At 38.4% G+C, this 14,234-nt stretch overlaps 1 protein-coding gene across 5 annotated transcripts in view; it reads left to right on the forward strand.

Annotated features, from left to right (window-relative positions):
• LOC111874579 (dual specificity mitogen-activated protein kinase kinase dSOR1) overlaps positions 1-14,234 on the forward strand; it is a 41,123-nt gene that overhangs the window by 9,538 nt on the left and 17,351 nt on the right. For all 5 annotated transcript variants that reach the window (XR_002844598.2, XR_002844601.2, XM_023870391.2 and 2 more), the window contains exons 4-7: positions 2,440-2,551; positions 6,462-6,638; positions 8,264-8,450; positions 13,931-14,112. Coding sequence is in view for 3 of the 5 variants with exons in the window: in XM_023870391.2 (XP_023726159.1) it covers positions 2,440-2,551; positions 6,462-6,638; positions 8,264-8,450; positions 13,931-14,112 (658 nt within the window). In the remaining 2 variants the exon portion in view is untranslated. The remainder of the gene's footprint in view (positions 1-2,439; positions 2,552-6,461; positions 6,639-8,263; positions 8,451-13,930; positions 14,113-14,234) is intronic.

The raw sequence follows: 14,234 nt of genomic DNA on the forward strand, positions 1-14,234 counted from the left end.
AAATACTAAACAACCTGCTTCCATGGCCGAGATACAGGGCGCCCATATTATAAGGTAAGGTTATAAAACCACCATTTAAGATCATTTTAGTGAAAGTTTCATGTTCCTATCTCATAGAATTTAAGAACAATGATGAATAAATCATTTTCGAGCAAAATTTAAATGGCCGGCTGAATATATTACCGCCGGAGACGCGGCCGCGGAATTTAAATGACTGTGTCAAAGGGTTAATGTCAGAGACCAAGTTTCACACCCATACAGAATAACAGGCAAAATTATAGCTTTGTACATTCTAATTTTTAAGTTTTTAGACAGCAGACAAGAAGACAAAAGGTTCAGAACTGAATGGTAGCAAGCATTAACTGAGTTCAGTATCCTCTTAATTTCCTCCTGAAACCACAGAATGACAGCAGCAAATAAAAATGGGGTCCACTTTGAACATTAAGGGCAACGAAAGCATGTTTTGTGTGTGTGTGTGTGTGTGTGTGTGTGCGCGTGTGTGCGTGCTGCTGTTGAGGTGTCTGCATTTGAAATTGCTGAAGATTAAATTACCAGCCAGTAATTTAATTCGCATGAGAGGAATAATAAGAATCCTAATAATATACAGACATTTTAATACAAAACTAATTGTAAAACATGTCTTTGGGTGACAAGTGGAAGTTTGAGAACAATATTAAAATTAATCTTTAGGAAATCAGTTTTGGTGGTGTAGATTGCTGAGCTAGCTCAGGTTCAGTCTGTAAGGCAGGTTTGGTGTTGGAGGTGCCCTGTCTACTACCAGAAAATAAAGTAGGTAAATTTGTCATAGATACTAGTTAATGGGTATAAGATTTCTGTTTATTGGGTACGTGGTAGTGTAGTTGGTTGAGGCACTATGCTAGAAGCCGGAAGGTCATGGGTTCAAGTCCCGATGAGGTCATTGGATTTTCTTCAGCTGACCTAATCCTTCCGGCCGCACAATGGCCCTGGGGTTCACTCAGCCTCTAACAGAAATGAGTACCAGGAAGTAATTAAATCATTTTACTGGGGAGTAAAGCGCGGCCGACGCGTAAGGCTGACAACCTTACCACAGTCTTTGAGCCAATTGTCTAGATAATGTGGGACTGTCAACGTCTCACAACCCTATGGGCCTTCACGGCCTGGTACAGGGATAGCTTTACTTACTTACTTTCATTATTTTTAATTTCAGAATTGTGACATGCCTTGCTGTAGAGCATTTGAGAGAATTGTACCACTTAGGAACTTGGCAGCTTTGTTGTAATGTAGATGTATGATTAATAGTTCATAAATTAACCAGCTGTTAATTTGATAGAATTATTGCTTTTTTGGACATTATCCTTTGTCCTGTTTTTTTATTTAAAACGACTGTCTCTGTCCTCATGTGAATGCCTACTCAGTTGGCACAAGTGATAATGTTAGTCCCTATTGCCAGACACCAGAACCAACATGAGGGCAAGCAATGCAATAGATTGATGTAATTGGGACACCTGATGATGGCACTATGTTGCCGAAACATGTTGTGAAGTGAGAGGTGAAATTGAGTGCACTACAAGACGGCCACTGTATACATATGATGGATGAGGCAGTATGTATAAATCATCAGTGGTAGTTAAGACAAACACTAAAAAACACTCCACACACATGAGGCCTTGCACTTATTATCATGCACAGTTTAACAGTCAGAATTCATAAAATGAGAGCAGTATCAAATTAGAAGCCAGCACTAAAAAGACAAATTCTGAAAGAAGAGAATATTGTAAAATCAGTTATGGGATATAATCTGTTGATGTATAAAATCAGAGATAAGACAGAAATAGATATACATATAGATAAAACAAGTGTTGAAGATTAAAATTTAAGAAGACAAAAATTTCTGTATATGAAATAGAGCCTAAAAGGAGATAAAAGCAAGTTTTAAATGAGGCATCTGTATAGTTCCAACATAAAAACAAAACTTTATCATATAATCTTAATTGGATGGAGCCGTAGTTTTCTGACTTCTGCTCCAATGATGAGAGTCCAGATGGGAGTGATGTCCAAGATGGGTTGACTGATCGGATGAGCTACCAGAGACTTCTGGGCAGATTGCTTGTATTTCCCATAGGTGGAATTCAGTTCAATCTGCAGGACCTTCACTACTTTTCAACATTTTTGTGGCCTTCTTTGTATGCATGCAGGATCTGTCGATAGGACCTAACTGAGTAGGCTTTTGCCTGAGGATGGAGACATCTGCAAAACGTGAAAAACAGGATGATGGATTATGTAAAAAAATCAGTAATTTTATTAATATACCATGTCACAAACTTTTAGATCTTATGTATTTTGTTGATCTCGTTGTATTAATATTTTAAAACTTTAGTTAATATGTTATTAGCCACAGTTTGTATGTTGTATTTATACTGCCTATGCTGGAGCTGCAGAATGATTATGTTCTTATAGTGATGGTGAAATAAGTATCTGTATGGAATATATGGATGGTGGGTCACTGGATCTCATCCTGAAGAAGGCTGGACGAATACCAGAATCAATATTACGAACAATTACATCAGCTGTGAGTATTGGGGTTTATTGTTTTCTGGTTGGTCATGTTGCAGTGATAGTGAGCTGTATGTGTATGTTGTAAATTTTATACATGCAGTGAAATTATATATGTACATTACTGGAATTTATACTTACCTTTGTAACTCAAATAATTTAAAGAACTGAAGGACTTTTTTCAAAGAGTGCTGAAATGGATGGTGTTTTTTTTTATTTTCTCCTCCACTCGAGATTTTTGAGTGTAATCACTTTAATATCTTTTTCGGATGATCCCGCAGGCAAATGTTTTCTTTAATCCACTGTGCACTAACAATGTGCCTGACTGCTTGGTACACTGAGAGGCTAAAGATCTAACTCATGGGTCTGTCTCAGCCTTTCCCAGGTAATCTTTCCCTTCTTAGAATACAGTATACAAGTATCCCTCATTTTACAAACACAGGATGTTTGAATTTTTGCTACGATAAAGCCTGTTAATTTATGCCTATTTTTCACTTAACAAACTTCATTTTCGCTATGACAAACAGCTGTAGCCTTTGAGGGGTTCCCCTCCCCCCTTTGCACGGATGGAGAAATACATACACAAAATGTGGGGAGAAGCAGACATCATCGCCCACATGCATCTCCCACCTTCCTAGCCTGTCTGCTTGCATCACTATGATTGTACAGAATCAGTTACTCTCCTGATGCCTACATATTATCCATAAATGTCTGTGTTATTTGTGCCCATTTTGGCTTCCAAATAAGTGAAAGTTGTTGTAAGAGGTGTTAATTAGCCAAAGAAAGTAAGGATAACAATAAGTTTGGCTACAGACTACTTCATTGCATTGCATCATTTATGAGAAAATAAATGTAAGCAAAAGAATGCAGTTTTATTTATAAGCAGTAAATGTTATAAACAAGTAATATTGTAGATTTGAAAGAGTTCTGATGATGATGTGTAATACTCAGAATTACTGGGTTGTATTCTCTAGTGTTTAAATACCAGAAAGGTCAAAAACCCATCAATTCTGAGCCAAGTAATGCTGACTATGTTTTGATGCTTATTTACTATTAAAACATATGTTAAAAATAAGGGGCTATTTTCTAATACTTATGGACAAGTCAGCATAAAGTAATGGGAATATCATTTTTGGTTTATGACTTTTCAACTTATGAACAGTTTTTGTTGAGCAGATTACCTTTATAAATTGAGGGATACTTGTAGTCCAAATTAGCTGCACTAATAATGAGGGGAAGATGGACGGTTGAAAACGTGGATAATTCAAGATATGGGAATATGTAGAAGTACATGTAGCATCTGATGTATGTAATTATCTTGAAAACTGTAAGAATTATGGAATAAGTGCAGTGAACATACAATGTGTGTTTCATTTTTCTCTACAGCTTTTGTTTAAAACATTTTTACTTTTGAAAAGTAAAGTTTAAAGTAAGGTAACACATTTTTTTTTGTGAGATGACTTAATTATGACACAGTTGAGGCAATTCATTATTTCTCAGCATAATTTTGTCTACTGAGACAGTTGTCCCACCGAAAGATGAACTTAACTATACCTTTGCTGTAAAAAATTGGGCTCAATCCCAGTAGCCACAGATGCACTTCAGGTGCAATGTCCATAGCTTTGTTGAAGTGCTTAGTTCACAAGAGCATGCCACTGAGCCCTAGCTTGAACCTGAAATCAGTCTCTGTTCTCACACCCTATCTCCTTTGAATACATCTTACTCTTCCAACTGTGCATAGGTCTCTGTAGTTGTCACTTTTGTTCAGGTTTCCCAACCAAACTTTGAATTAATTTTTTATATTCCCATTTATACTGCATGCCATGCCTGTCTCTTATGTTGAAATGTACAAATTAGAAAGTTTCTTATTAAGCAGTCTCCTGCAGTCTATGATTTTCTCCCTTTTAGGTTCAAATCTTATTGTATAGTAAGCGCTACTTCTTTCTCCTTGATGATGATGATGATGATGATGATGATGTTCCAGTCCAGTTCTTTATGATTTATATGCCAAGTAAACAGCTACAAGGCCAATTATGGAAACATCACAGTGCAAATGCTAACAGTTACAATACAGACAGACAAGAACCAAAGATAACAGCAGCAAGACCAGTTTAAGAACCTTACATCAAAGAAAAGCTTAAAGGCAGTAAGAGCAAGAAAAATAATGCCAGTAAACAATAAAGTAGTTTTGAAAAAAACAATACGAGTTGTTAATAATAACATCATTTCAATTAATTCTTTTATTTTACATGCTAATGCAGTAGGACATACTTTTATATATACAAACATGGCTTTAGTCCACAAGCAGACTATACCGACTTAGCGACTGCCACTTGTTGGCCAAGTTAATGCCAACTTTTGCAGATAGAGGGTGTCTTGCGGTCAGTGTAACGAATCCCCACGGCTGTTAATTTCGGTTTTCTAGACTGGAGCCACTACTTTTCCATTCAAGTAGGTCCTCAATTATCCTCTCAAGGCTGAATGGACCCTGTTCCAGACCCACTACTTTTCAGAAAATCTGGTAGTACCAGAAATCAAACCAGGGGCCTCTTAATCTGTAGCCAAGGCATGTTAAGAATATTAAGGTGTATCAGTAAACAGTTGTGTAGTTTCAGAAAACCAGTAGGAGTAACTGTAAAATATGATTGAGAGAAACTGCTTGGTTTTAAAACATAACAAAGTTCCTGTCACCATGTTGGCAACTTAGGTGCACTGAGCAGGAGAGTGTTCAATTAAGAAATGAACACTGTACACTGAAATGTCTCAAACATAGCAAGTAGATGATTAACATTTTCCAGAATAGTGGTGGTGGTTATGAGGAGGAGGAGGGAAGGGCACTCTTACCCCCCCCCCCCATGTAATTATCAGGGTAGGCTGTCCACTGGTCAACTGTCCACAAGTGCTTATTCAACAACCTGTATATCTATAGATCTTCACCTCCATATTTGTAGATGTCCTGTGTTATTGTGTTCTCTTGGTTGTCAGTCATGTCCGTCTTGAGCTTTCTTACACTTGATTTCTATGAAATCTGTGTTATCAGTGAATAACATTAATAGTTTGATCAATTTGTTGGTATTAAATCACATTCTGTTGTGCCTTTTGCACCATCTTTTCATGAAGATACTGTATCTAGGTGCATATATTGTGACACCATAATTGTTTTGTGTCGCGTGTTTCAGAAAATACTTGCAGTTAAAACTGAATTGTCTTTTGGGGAAGAATCTGGCTCTTCACTGTACAGATAATTTGGTGTGAACCAGATGGCATGTGGTGGCTTCCTGTACATGATATTAATTTGAAGCAGTTTGATTGCAAAGTTTATACATTTAGAGTTTTGGGAAGTTGGTTGGTTGGTTGGTTGGTTGGTTGGTTGGTTGGTTTGCAACATGAAACTAGGGTAAAAGAGAAAAAAAACTTAACACGGTATGCATGTAGATAAGAGTCAGGCTGCACAGTCACAAAATTGAGCTGCGGTTATTCTGATAATACAGTGAATATCTCAGTAAGGATGTGAGAATAAAGAAAGTTAGTATATATAAAAATGTTGGCGTTTGTCTTTACCGTCATATTTTGGTACTTTTATTGTGACATGTTCTTTAGCTTTTTTGTCTTATTTCACAGGTACAATAAATCTTTACTTGACAGTTCTAGGTTATATAAAGATTACAAAGTACTGGAATCCCTGAATCTCAGAATATGAAGGTTTTATTGCATGTTGTGCAGATGACTGCCAGTGATGTTTTCATAATAATTAAGTTTTTTAAGCTTTTATTTATTTTGAACCATGTGAGGCACATAGGATACCAGTACCCAGAAATCCCACTGCTGTTTTGCTGGTTAGTCAATAATAAGAGACTGAGAACCACTGTGCTGTACTGTATTTTCTAATGAAAATGTCACTGTTCATTCCTTCATTCTTCCAACAGGTTCTGAAAGGCTTGAGTTATCTGAGAGATAAACATGCAATTATACACCGTGATGTGAAACCAAGCAACATTCTTGTAAATAGTGCTGGAGAAATAAAAATATGTGATTTTGGAGTTTCTGGTCAACTCATAGACTCCATGGCAAACTCTTTTGTTGGGACACGCAGTTATATGTCGGTAAGACTTTATTCAATAAATAGGATTGGTATTTAACATTTTTTAAAAATATTGTGCATTGATTTGCACAAATATCTGTATGCTCCACAACTGCATGCTCTTCAGGTACTCCTCAGGAGTAGATTCCATTACTGTAGGCATCTTTGATATAAGTATATATGAGGGAGAGTTAGTAAACAGGTCACAAATGGATATACTCATAAAATGTAAAACATGTGATATTTGAACCTGAAAAGAACATTTCTAGACATATCCTCCACCAACATGAATACACTTGTCCCATCACTTTGCCAGCGCATTGAAGCCCGCAGTAGAGAAGTCTTCTGACTGTTGTCTCAGCCACTTCCACACCTCTATTTCAACCTCTTCGTCATCAGCGAAACTTTTGCCACCAAGGTGGTTTTTAGCAGGCCAGACAGATGGAAGTCACTGGGGCCAAGTCCAGGTTGCAAGGTGGATAATCAAGAAATTCCTACTATAGTTATTGAATTGTCTCCTGTGTTGCTTGGGCTGTGTGGGGTCTGCCATTTTCATGATGAAGCATTACCCCTCTTGCCATTTGGCCTGGACATTTTCTGCACAGTGCATCCCAAAGCTTCAACAGAACTTCACAGTATGGTGCAGAATTCATATTTTCATCACACTTCTGAAAATGGGCTAACAGTACTCCTTGATAATCCCAGAACACAGTAAGGATAACCTTTCCAGCTGATTGAGTAACCTTAGATGTTTTGGCTGAAAGTGAACTGGGATGTTTTCATTGCATTGAAACGTGCTTTGATTTAGGTTGGTAGTGATACACGCATGATTCATCCCCTTTAAGAGTAACATCCTAACAATCCTGTTAAGCATATCTTCTCCTTCATCTGCATTCTGTAGGAGATGTTGCAAAGACAGATCCATTTGGTAAATTTTTTTCTCAATCCTTCAGTTCTCTTGGCACCCACCATATGCACACTTCCAAAAACTTTGAATGATTATGCATTATGCTGCATGCTAAACCATGGGAACTCCCTAGTGCAGTTGCTACACTGTCTGTCATGATCCTCCTGTCAGCTTGAATCAACTCTTCCATCTGCTGCACAGTTGCTTCTGTCACAGTCTCAACAGGGCGACCTGTTTACTGTATGGCGTGATTGGCGTATATTGTTCTTCAGCATTTTTAAGTTACAAATTTTGAGAACCTCTTTGGCAGTTGTTATTTTGTTGTAATGAAACAGCTTGTCCTTAAGTTCTAGGATTGGCATTAAGAAGGTTAAATATGCTTTTTAAAAAATATGATATTTGCATTTAGTTATATCTTGCATTAAATAGTGCACACTTTCCTTTGTAGATGATAAACATGCCATCTAGTGCCCTTTTATTCATATACTCAGAAGTTGTCACCACCATCATCATTCTCTAGCCCAAAAGATTGCAAGGAATTCAGTACAGAGTGATAGTTGGTCTGTTGGTTGATGTTAGTGTTAATATTGCACATTTCTGTGTAACTGATGTGATGTTTGCATTTATTTATAATGTGTTATTATTATTAAAAAGTATTCCATTGCTTCTTAAACATTTTGTCTAGTACCCTGTTATTCACATTCTTAAAATGTTGACTGACCGTTTTTATTGTTTTCTAGCCTGAAAGATTGCAAGGAACACATTATTCAGTTCAGAGTGATATTTGGTCTCTTGGGCTATCTTTGGTTGAAATGGCTTTAGGAATGTATCCCATTCCTCCTCCTGATGCTAAAACGCTGAGAGCTATATTTGGTGAGAGGATGGACTCAGACAACCAAAATCATGTTCCATCCTCCCCAGTTAACAGTAAGTACCAACTTCAAGTGAAGCACTTTGTGCTTCAGTGTAAAGTTCTTTTATTGATGGTCTGTTACATTTCATGCTCATTGGTTCTGAGAAGACTAGCTGTACAAAGGGATTCAGTGGAATAAGCTTTCATTTTGCTGCTGATGGAAATACAGCTGATTTCTGAAACATGCTAGTTTCTTAAATACTGGGACAATGGATGAGTCCAAAAGATGTCATGTCCGGGTGATGAAACAGGTTGACATAGCAGTAATGATCCACATTTGTATTTAGGAGGTGCTCAGTTTAAATCTTGGTGGGGGCATCATCTATCCTTACTGACATTTTTCATGGCTTTCCTCAGTCCATCTAAGGAAAATGCAGGGATAGTATCTTAGTTGAGCTAAGACCATTTCTTTCCAGATCTTTTCCATTTCATCCATTATCCTACCATTTGACACTGTATAGTCAGAAAATGTCATGCAGTAACCCATCAAAAAAGAAAATGTCCAGGTGATATTCCTCACCTGATTCATATTGTTTTAATCACGCAGCTTGCAGTTGAAGTCCTCCTTGGACACCCACAGGTGGAAGTGGAGGCCAAGGCAGGAAATTAGAGACTGTGTTGCAGTGATCAATGGAAACCTAAATCCAGAGGTTTTAGATGTGCATACATGACTCTGGACATGAAAAAAGAACCCATCCTACAGATGAGGGTCTGATAAAATGATACTGAGACATGTCTATGATAAACCCTTCACAATCAGATTTCCTGATAGAAGTAAATGGAAAGAGAAGTTTCAGCCTAGCAGAAAAGGGAGACTAATCTGGTACACAGATGGCTCCAAGACAGTCAAAGGCACTGGTGCTGGGTTGTATTGCCATGGTACAAGGTGAAAAATTAGTTTTAACCTTGGGCAGCGTAACAGTATTCCAGGCAGAGGTGTATGCCATTCAGGCTTGTAAAGTTGAGAATCTAGATAGGAATTATAAAAACAGAAACATCTACATTCTATCAGACAGTCAAGCTGCAATTAAAGCACCTGATAATTACCAGATCAACTCAAAACTGGTCTTGGACCACCACCAATCCCTCATACAACTGGCCAAACATAACAGAGTTCAACTGATATGGATACCAAGTCATGGTAATAAAATGTAGAACAGCTGGCAAGAACAGGATCTGAACATCCATTGATAGGACCTGAATCAGCTTGTGGCATCTCAGTAGGAGAGTATTGCTGGGAATGAAACCGCAGATCAGCTGGCAAGAACAGGAAAGCAGTGAGGGATTGGACGAACAGTAATCACAAGAAACATTGGGAATCTGTAACTGGACTCAAACAGGCAAAGGGACTTATACTAGGGCCCTCTGCCAGAAGAACAAGGGATCTGTTGAAATTAAACAGACCAATTAGGATGGGTGGTAGGGCTGTTACAGGACTCACTCACTCACTCACTCACTCACGGAGCTGAGTCCATCTTGAGAATCCGCCAATTGTGCAGTTACTCAAGAACTTCCCAACATTTTATGGAACCCGAAGGTTCATTACCGTGTACACAAGAGCACTCCAGTGGTCCCTATCCTGAGCTACATAAATCCAATCCACATCATCCCATCCTATCTCTACAGTATCCATTTTAACATTTTCCATCCACTTACATCTTGGTCTTCCCCAGAAAAGGTTCTTTCTGGCTTTCCTATCAATATCCTATATGTATTCCTCTTCTCCCCCATGCTTGCTACCTTCCAGTCCAGAACCATTCGCCTTCTCATCTGCTGTCTAAAAATATAAAAACTAGAGTATACAAAACTATAATTTTGCCTGTGGTTCTGTATCGGTGTGAAACTTGGTCTTTGGCATTGAGGGAAATACATAGACTGAGGGTATTTGAGAACAGGATGTTGAGAATATTTGGACTGAAGAGGGATGAAGTAACTGGAGGTTGGAGAAAACTGCATAATGAGGAGCTTCATAACTTGTACTCTTCTCCAAGTATAATTAGAATGATCAAGTCACGGAGGGTGAAATGGGCAGGGCATGTAGCAAGAATGGACACCTTTACGACCATCTTTTATATACTACGAGGGTGAGTCAAATGAAAACAGTAAAAAAATTTTCAAATATAATTTATTGAATGAAAGCGGTACACAACTATATCATTTTTCTACATAGTCTCCATTTTGTTCAATACAGGCCCTCCAGCATTTACAAAGTGTATGGATTCCTCTAGAAAAAAATTCTTGTGGTTATCTGCACAACCACTCATGCACCGCCTGCTGTACATCTTCATCATAACAGAACTTCTTTCCTCCCATCGCCTCTTTGAGCGGCCTAAACATGTGGTAATCACTTGGGGCTAGGTCTGATGAGTATGGCAGATGTGGAAGACACTCAAAGTGAAAGTCTTGGATTGTTGCAACTGTTGCACGGCAATATGGAGCCAAGCATTGCCATGTTGCAAGAGGACATCTCTAGTCAAAGTTCCACGTCGCTTTGATCTGACTGCAGGTCAAAGATGATTCTTCAAGAGATCTGAATATGAGGCACTGGTGATAGTGTTCCCCCGAGGCGTGTAGTGCTCAATGAGTATGCCTCATTTGTCCCAAAAGGGAGTCAGCATAATCTTCCCTGCAGATGGCTGCATCCAGAACTTCTTGGGTTTGGGTGATGAGGAATGACGCCATTCCTTGCACGTTCTCTTTGTTTCCAGTTGGTGGTAGTGCATCCAATTACAGAATGTTGTTCTTCCTTCGTGCATGTACATATTGGAGCAGCCATCTTCAAACCGGCAATGTGATGGTGTTCTGTTTGTCTGCATTATACTGCCACCTATAGGATACTCTTTATAGCATTGGTAACATGTCTGCCAACTTATAGGACAATGGTGCCATATTTCAAATTTTTATCTCAGTTTTATGGTTTTCATTTGACTCACCTACGTATATCAGGCAGTGTAGCTGGTACAAGTATTGGTACTTCATCAACAGTCACCGGCTTCCCAGCAAGTAACTATAGGTGGTTCAGTAACATCAAACAAAGCAACCTGCATAATGTGAAAACTGTGTTTATGTCAGCATCAGCAGATTGTGGCACAGCAGGAAGCTACTCTAATGAACTGAAGAAGCTAATAGAACAGAAAGATGACTCTCTTACTTACCAATGAAATAAGCATATTTTGGAAGACAATGCCTGCAGGAACATTTATCTCTAAGCATGGCAGAACTGCTCTGAAGTCAGTGTTGTGGAAGATGTACTAACCCTTCTTCTTTGTGCAGATGCCTTAGAAGATTTCCTGATGACATTCATTCTTGTCTACAGAGTGGATGTGCTGAAAGGAAGAAATAAAAATCATTTGCCATTATGTTGGAAGTTTGACTTTCAAATGTCTGTTGCTGGCAGAATGTTCATGTACTGAATAGAGAATTGCTTTGTTCATGTTGTTTAGTGCTGCCTATTAAGTGAAAACCTGGCATTTGAAGTGCTCTGTATCTTAGATAATGTGTGTGGTCATCTGGCTGAAGAGCTCATTCATATGCATCCTAAGACAAGTGGTGTTTATGCCGCCATACACATTTCTTCATTACATCCTGTAGATCAGGGGATGGGAGTGTTCCAAGAGCTACTACACTCACAGTAGTTTTCCACTGTACTGGAGGCTGTTCAGGATGATCATCCATGACCGTCACTGGTTGCTGTAAGAGCTGAACCATAGCTGACTGCATAACCAACGTGAAACATCCCTAGAAAGATTTGAGGTTCTCGCAGCGGTGGTTGTGAAGTGTTGTATCTTCTAGGATGTGATGCTGTTTGGTCTATTAAAAGTCAGCAGTCATTTTGGAGGAACATATTGCCTCCATTGTCAGGGTTGAAGAATAAGACAAGCAGATAGCAAGCAGCGCCTGCTTGCTTGGTTTGTTTGTCAACCATGAAGGTGAAAGTAATATGTACCTCTGAAACATTGGTTGACTTTCAACAGACTACACGTTATATCCTAGAATATGGAACTCTTCAGTCTCTAAAAGAACTGGAACCATGAATATTCAAGGCAGGTCGCAGAGACTGGTGGAATATGGTGAACATTTTTGAAGGGTTCTCAACATTTGATGCTGAGGTATGCCAACTACTGAAGGAATTTATGAAGATGAACAAGGATAATGGTGGTGATGAGGACAGCAAGCAGATGAGGAAGGTGGTCTTCTGAAATGCTCTTAGTCATTAGTTGAAAGAGATCCTTTCATGGAGGAGAGTGTCAAATTCAAGAGAAGGCTGGAGGGTTTGTTATGGCCTTTTGTAAAAACACAGGAGGACTGTAGTGGAACATGAAGCAGTCATCTGTTATGAGTTTCTTGTTGACAGCTTTGTCAGTCCCCAGCCATTCATCCACTCTGGCTTACAGACCTGTGTTGGTACATGTGCGGGTGGATACCGTTGAAGATGAGCTTAGCCAGTAGCCACACAGTACTTGTTACCATATTACATTAATTTCTGTTGTTTTTGTGTGTTTATGGTGGTCGTAAATAAACTATTTCTTAAGTATGTGTGTACATGCTGTACTTATTTATTTTGAACCTTGAATATTAGTATGTGTACAATTTCAGAGGTTGATTCCCCCTACCCCATATTGCCCAGTAGATCAAGCTATTGCACAAGATGAGTTTGATATCTGTGGTATAATTCAAGAACATAACTATTTTGTTGTACAAAGGCTTACTCTATCAGAGGAAGCAGGCTGCATAATTCAGTATTCATTGAGTATTGCACAAAAATTGTCCTGTTAAATTTCCCTAGATCTCTTGGTGCTTGTCAATTTTTGTGTGGAGGGGGGTTTGCAGTAGCATTTTTATTAGATGTGTGTGGGTCTTGAATCTTTGTGGTTCTAAAAATTTTACTCAAACATTGATTTTTCAGTCTTGAACTTTGATAATTTTCAGATAACTCCTACTTTGTGCTGTAGCACACAACTTACTTGATCTGTCAGAATCATAATGCTTGGGTACATGAATGAACTTGTGAGTAAGAGCTGTTTCTGTGCCCACACTGCATCTTCCTATCTTTCAGTACATGTCATCAGTGTTTGATGTAAAAAGGGACGAGTAGTGCTTTTTAATACGCTATGAAGTGTGGCTTGTGTTAAATTACAATTACATTGAAAACATTGGCCTAGTAGAGAATATTCTTGTTGTATTGATTCTCCCATTTTTCTAAATTCATGTTTCAGAATTAAAAAATCGTTCCTGCACATACCTAATTTTTATGACCAACCAAAAGGTCCCACAGACAAAAAAAGAGGCGTGAACACTGTTTAGGCTGTGAATTTACAGTTACCTTTGTATGACTCTGTATTCGTGCAGAAGTTAATACGTAGGCTAATTTTTTATCCATTTTGTGCAAGAATTTTAATAGCAATCTATGACTAGAATAAAAGATGTTTTTACCATATCTGGTTGTATAAGTAATTTTTGCAAATGTGTAGTGTTGTGCATATTTCTTCCACAGGTAACTATCTGCAAGGCTCGAATGGCCCAAGGCCCATGGCAATATTTGAATTATTGGATTATATAGTGAATGAACCACCACCCAAACTTCCAACTGGTATCTTTACAACAAGTTTTGAAGACTTTGTTGATAGCTGCTTGAAGAAAAATCCTACTGAGAGGCCAGACTTGAAAACACTCATGGTAAAATCAGTTGCTTACAGTAGGTACAGTATATCTGGAAGTGTGGGTGATCTCACATTGATAGCATGCTGCTGCTTGTGGTTATTTTATGTTGTGAGTTAAATATAGTGACCGCTTATATG

Source organism: Cryptotermes secundus, unplaced genomic scaffold (genome assembly GCF_002891405.2).
Source record: "Cryptotermes secundus unplaced genomic scaffold, Csec_1.0 scaffold314, whole genome shotgun sequence".
Classification (NCBI taxonomy): domain Eukaryota; kingdom Metazoa; phylum Arthropoda; class Insecta; order Blattodea; family Kalotermitidae; genus Cryptotermes; species Cryptotermes secundus.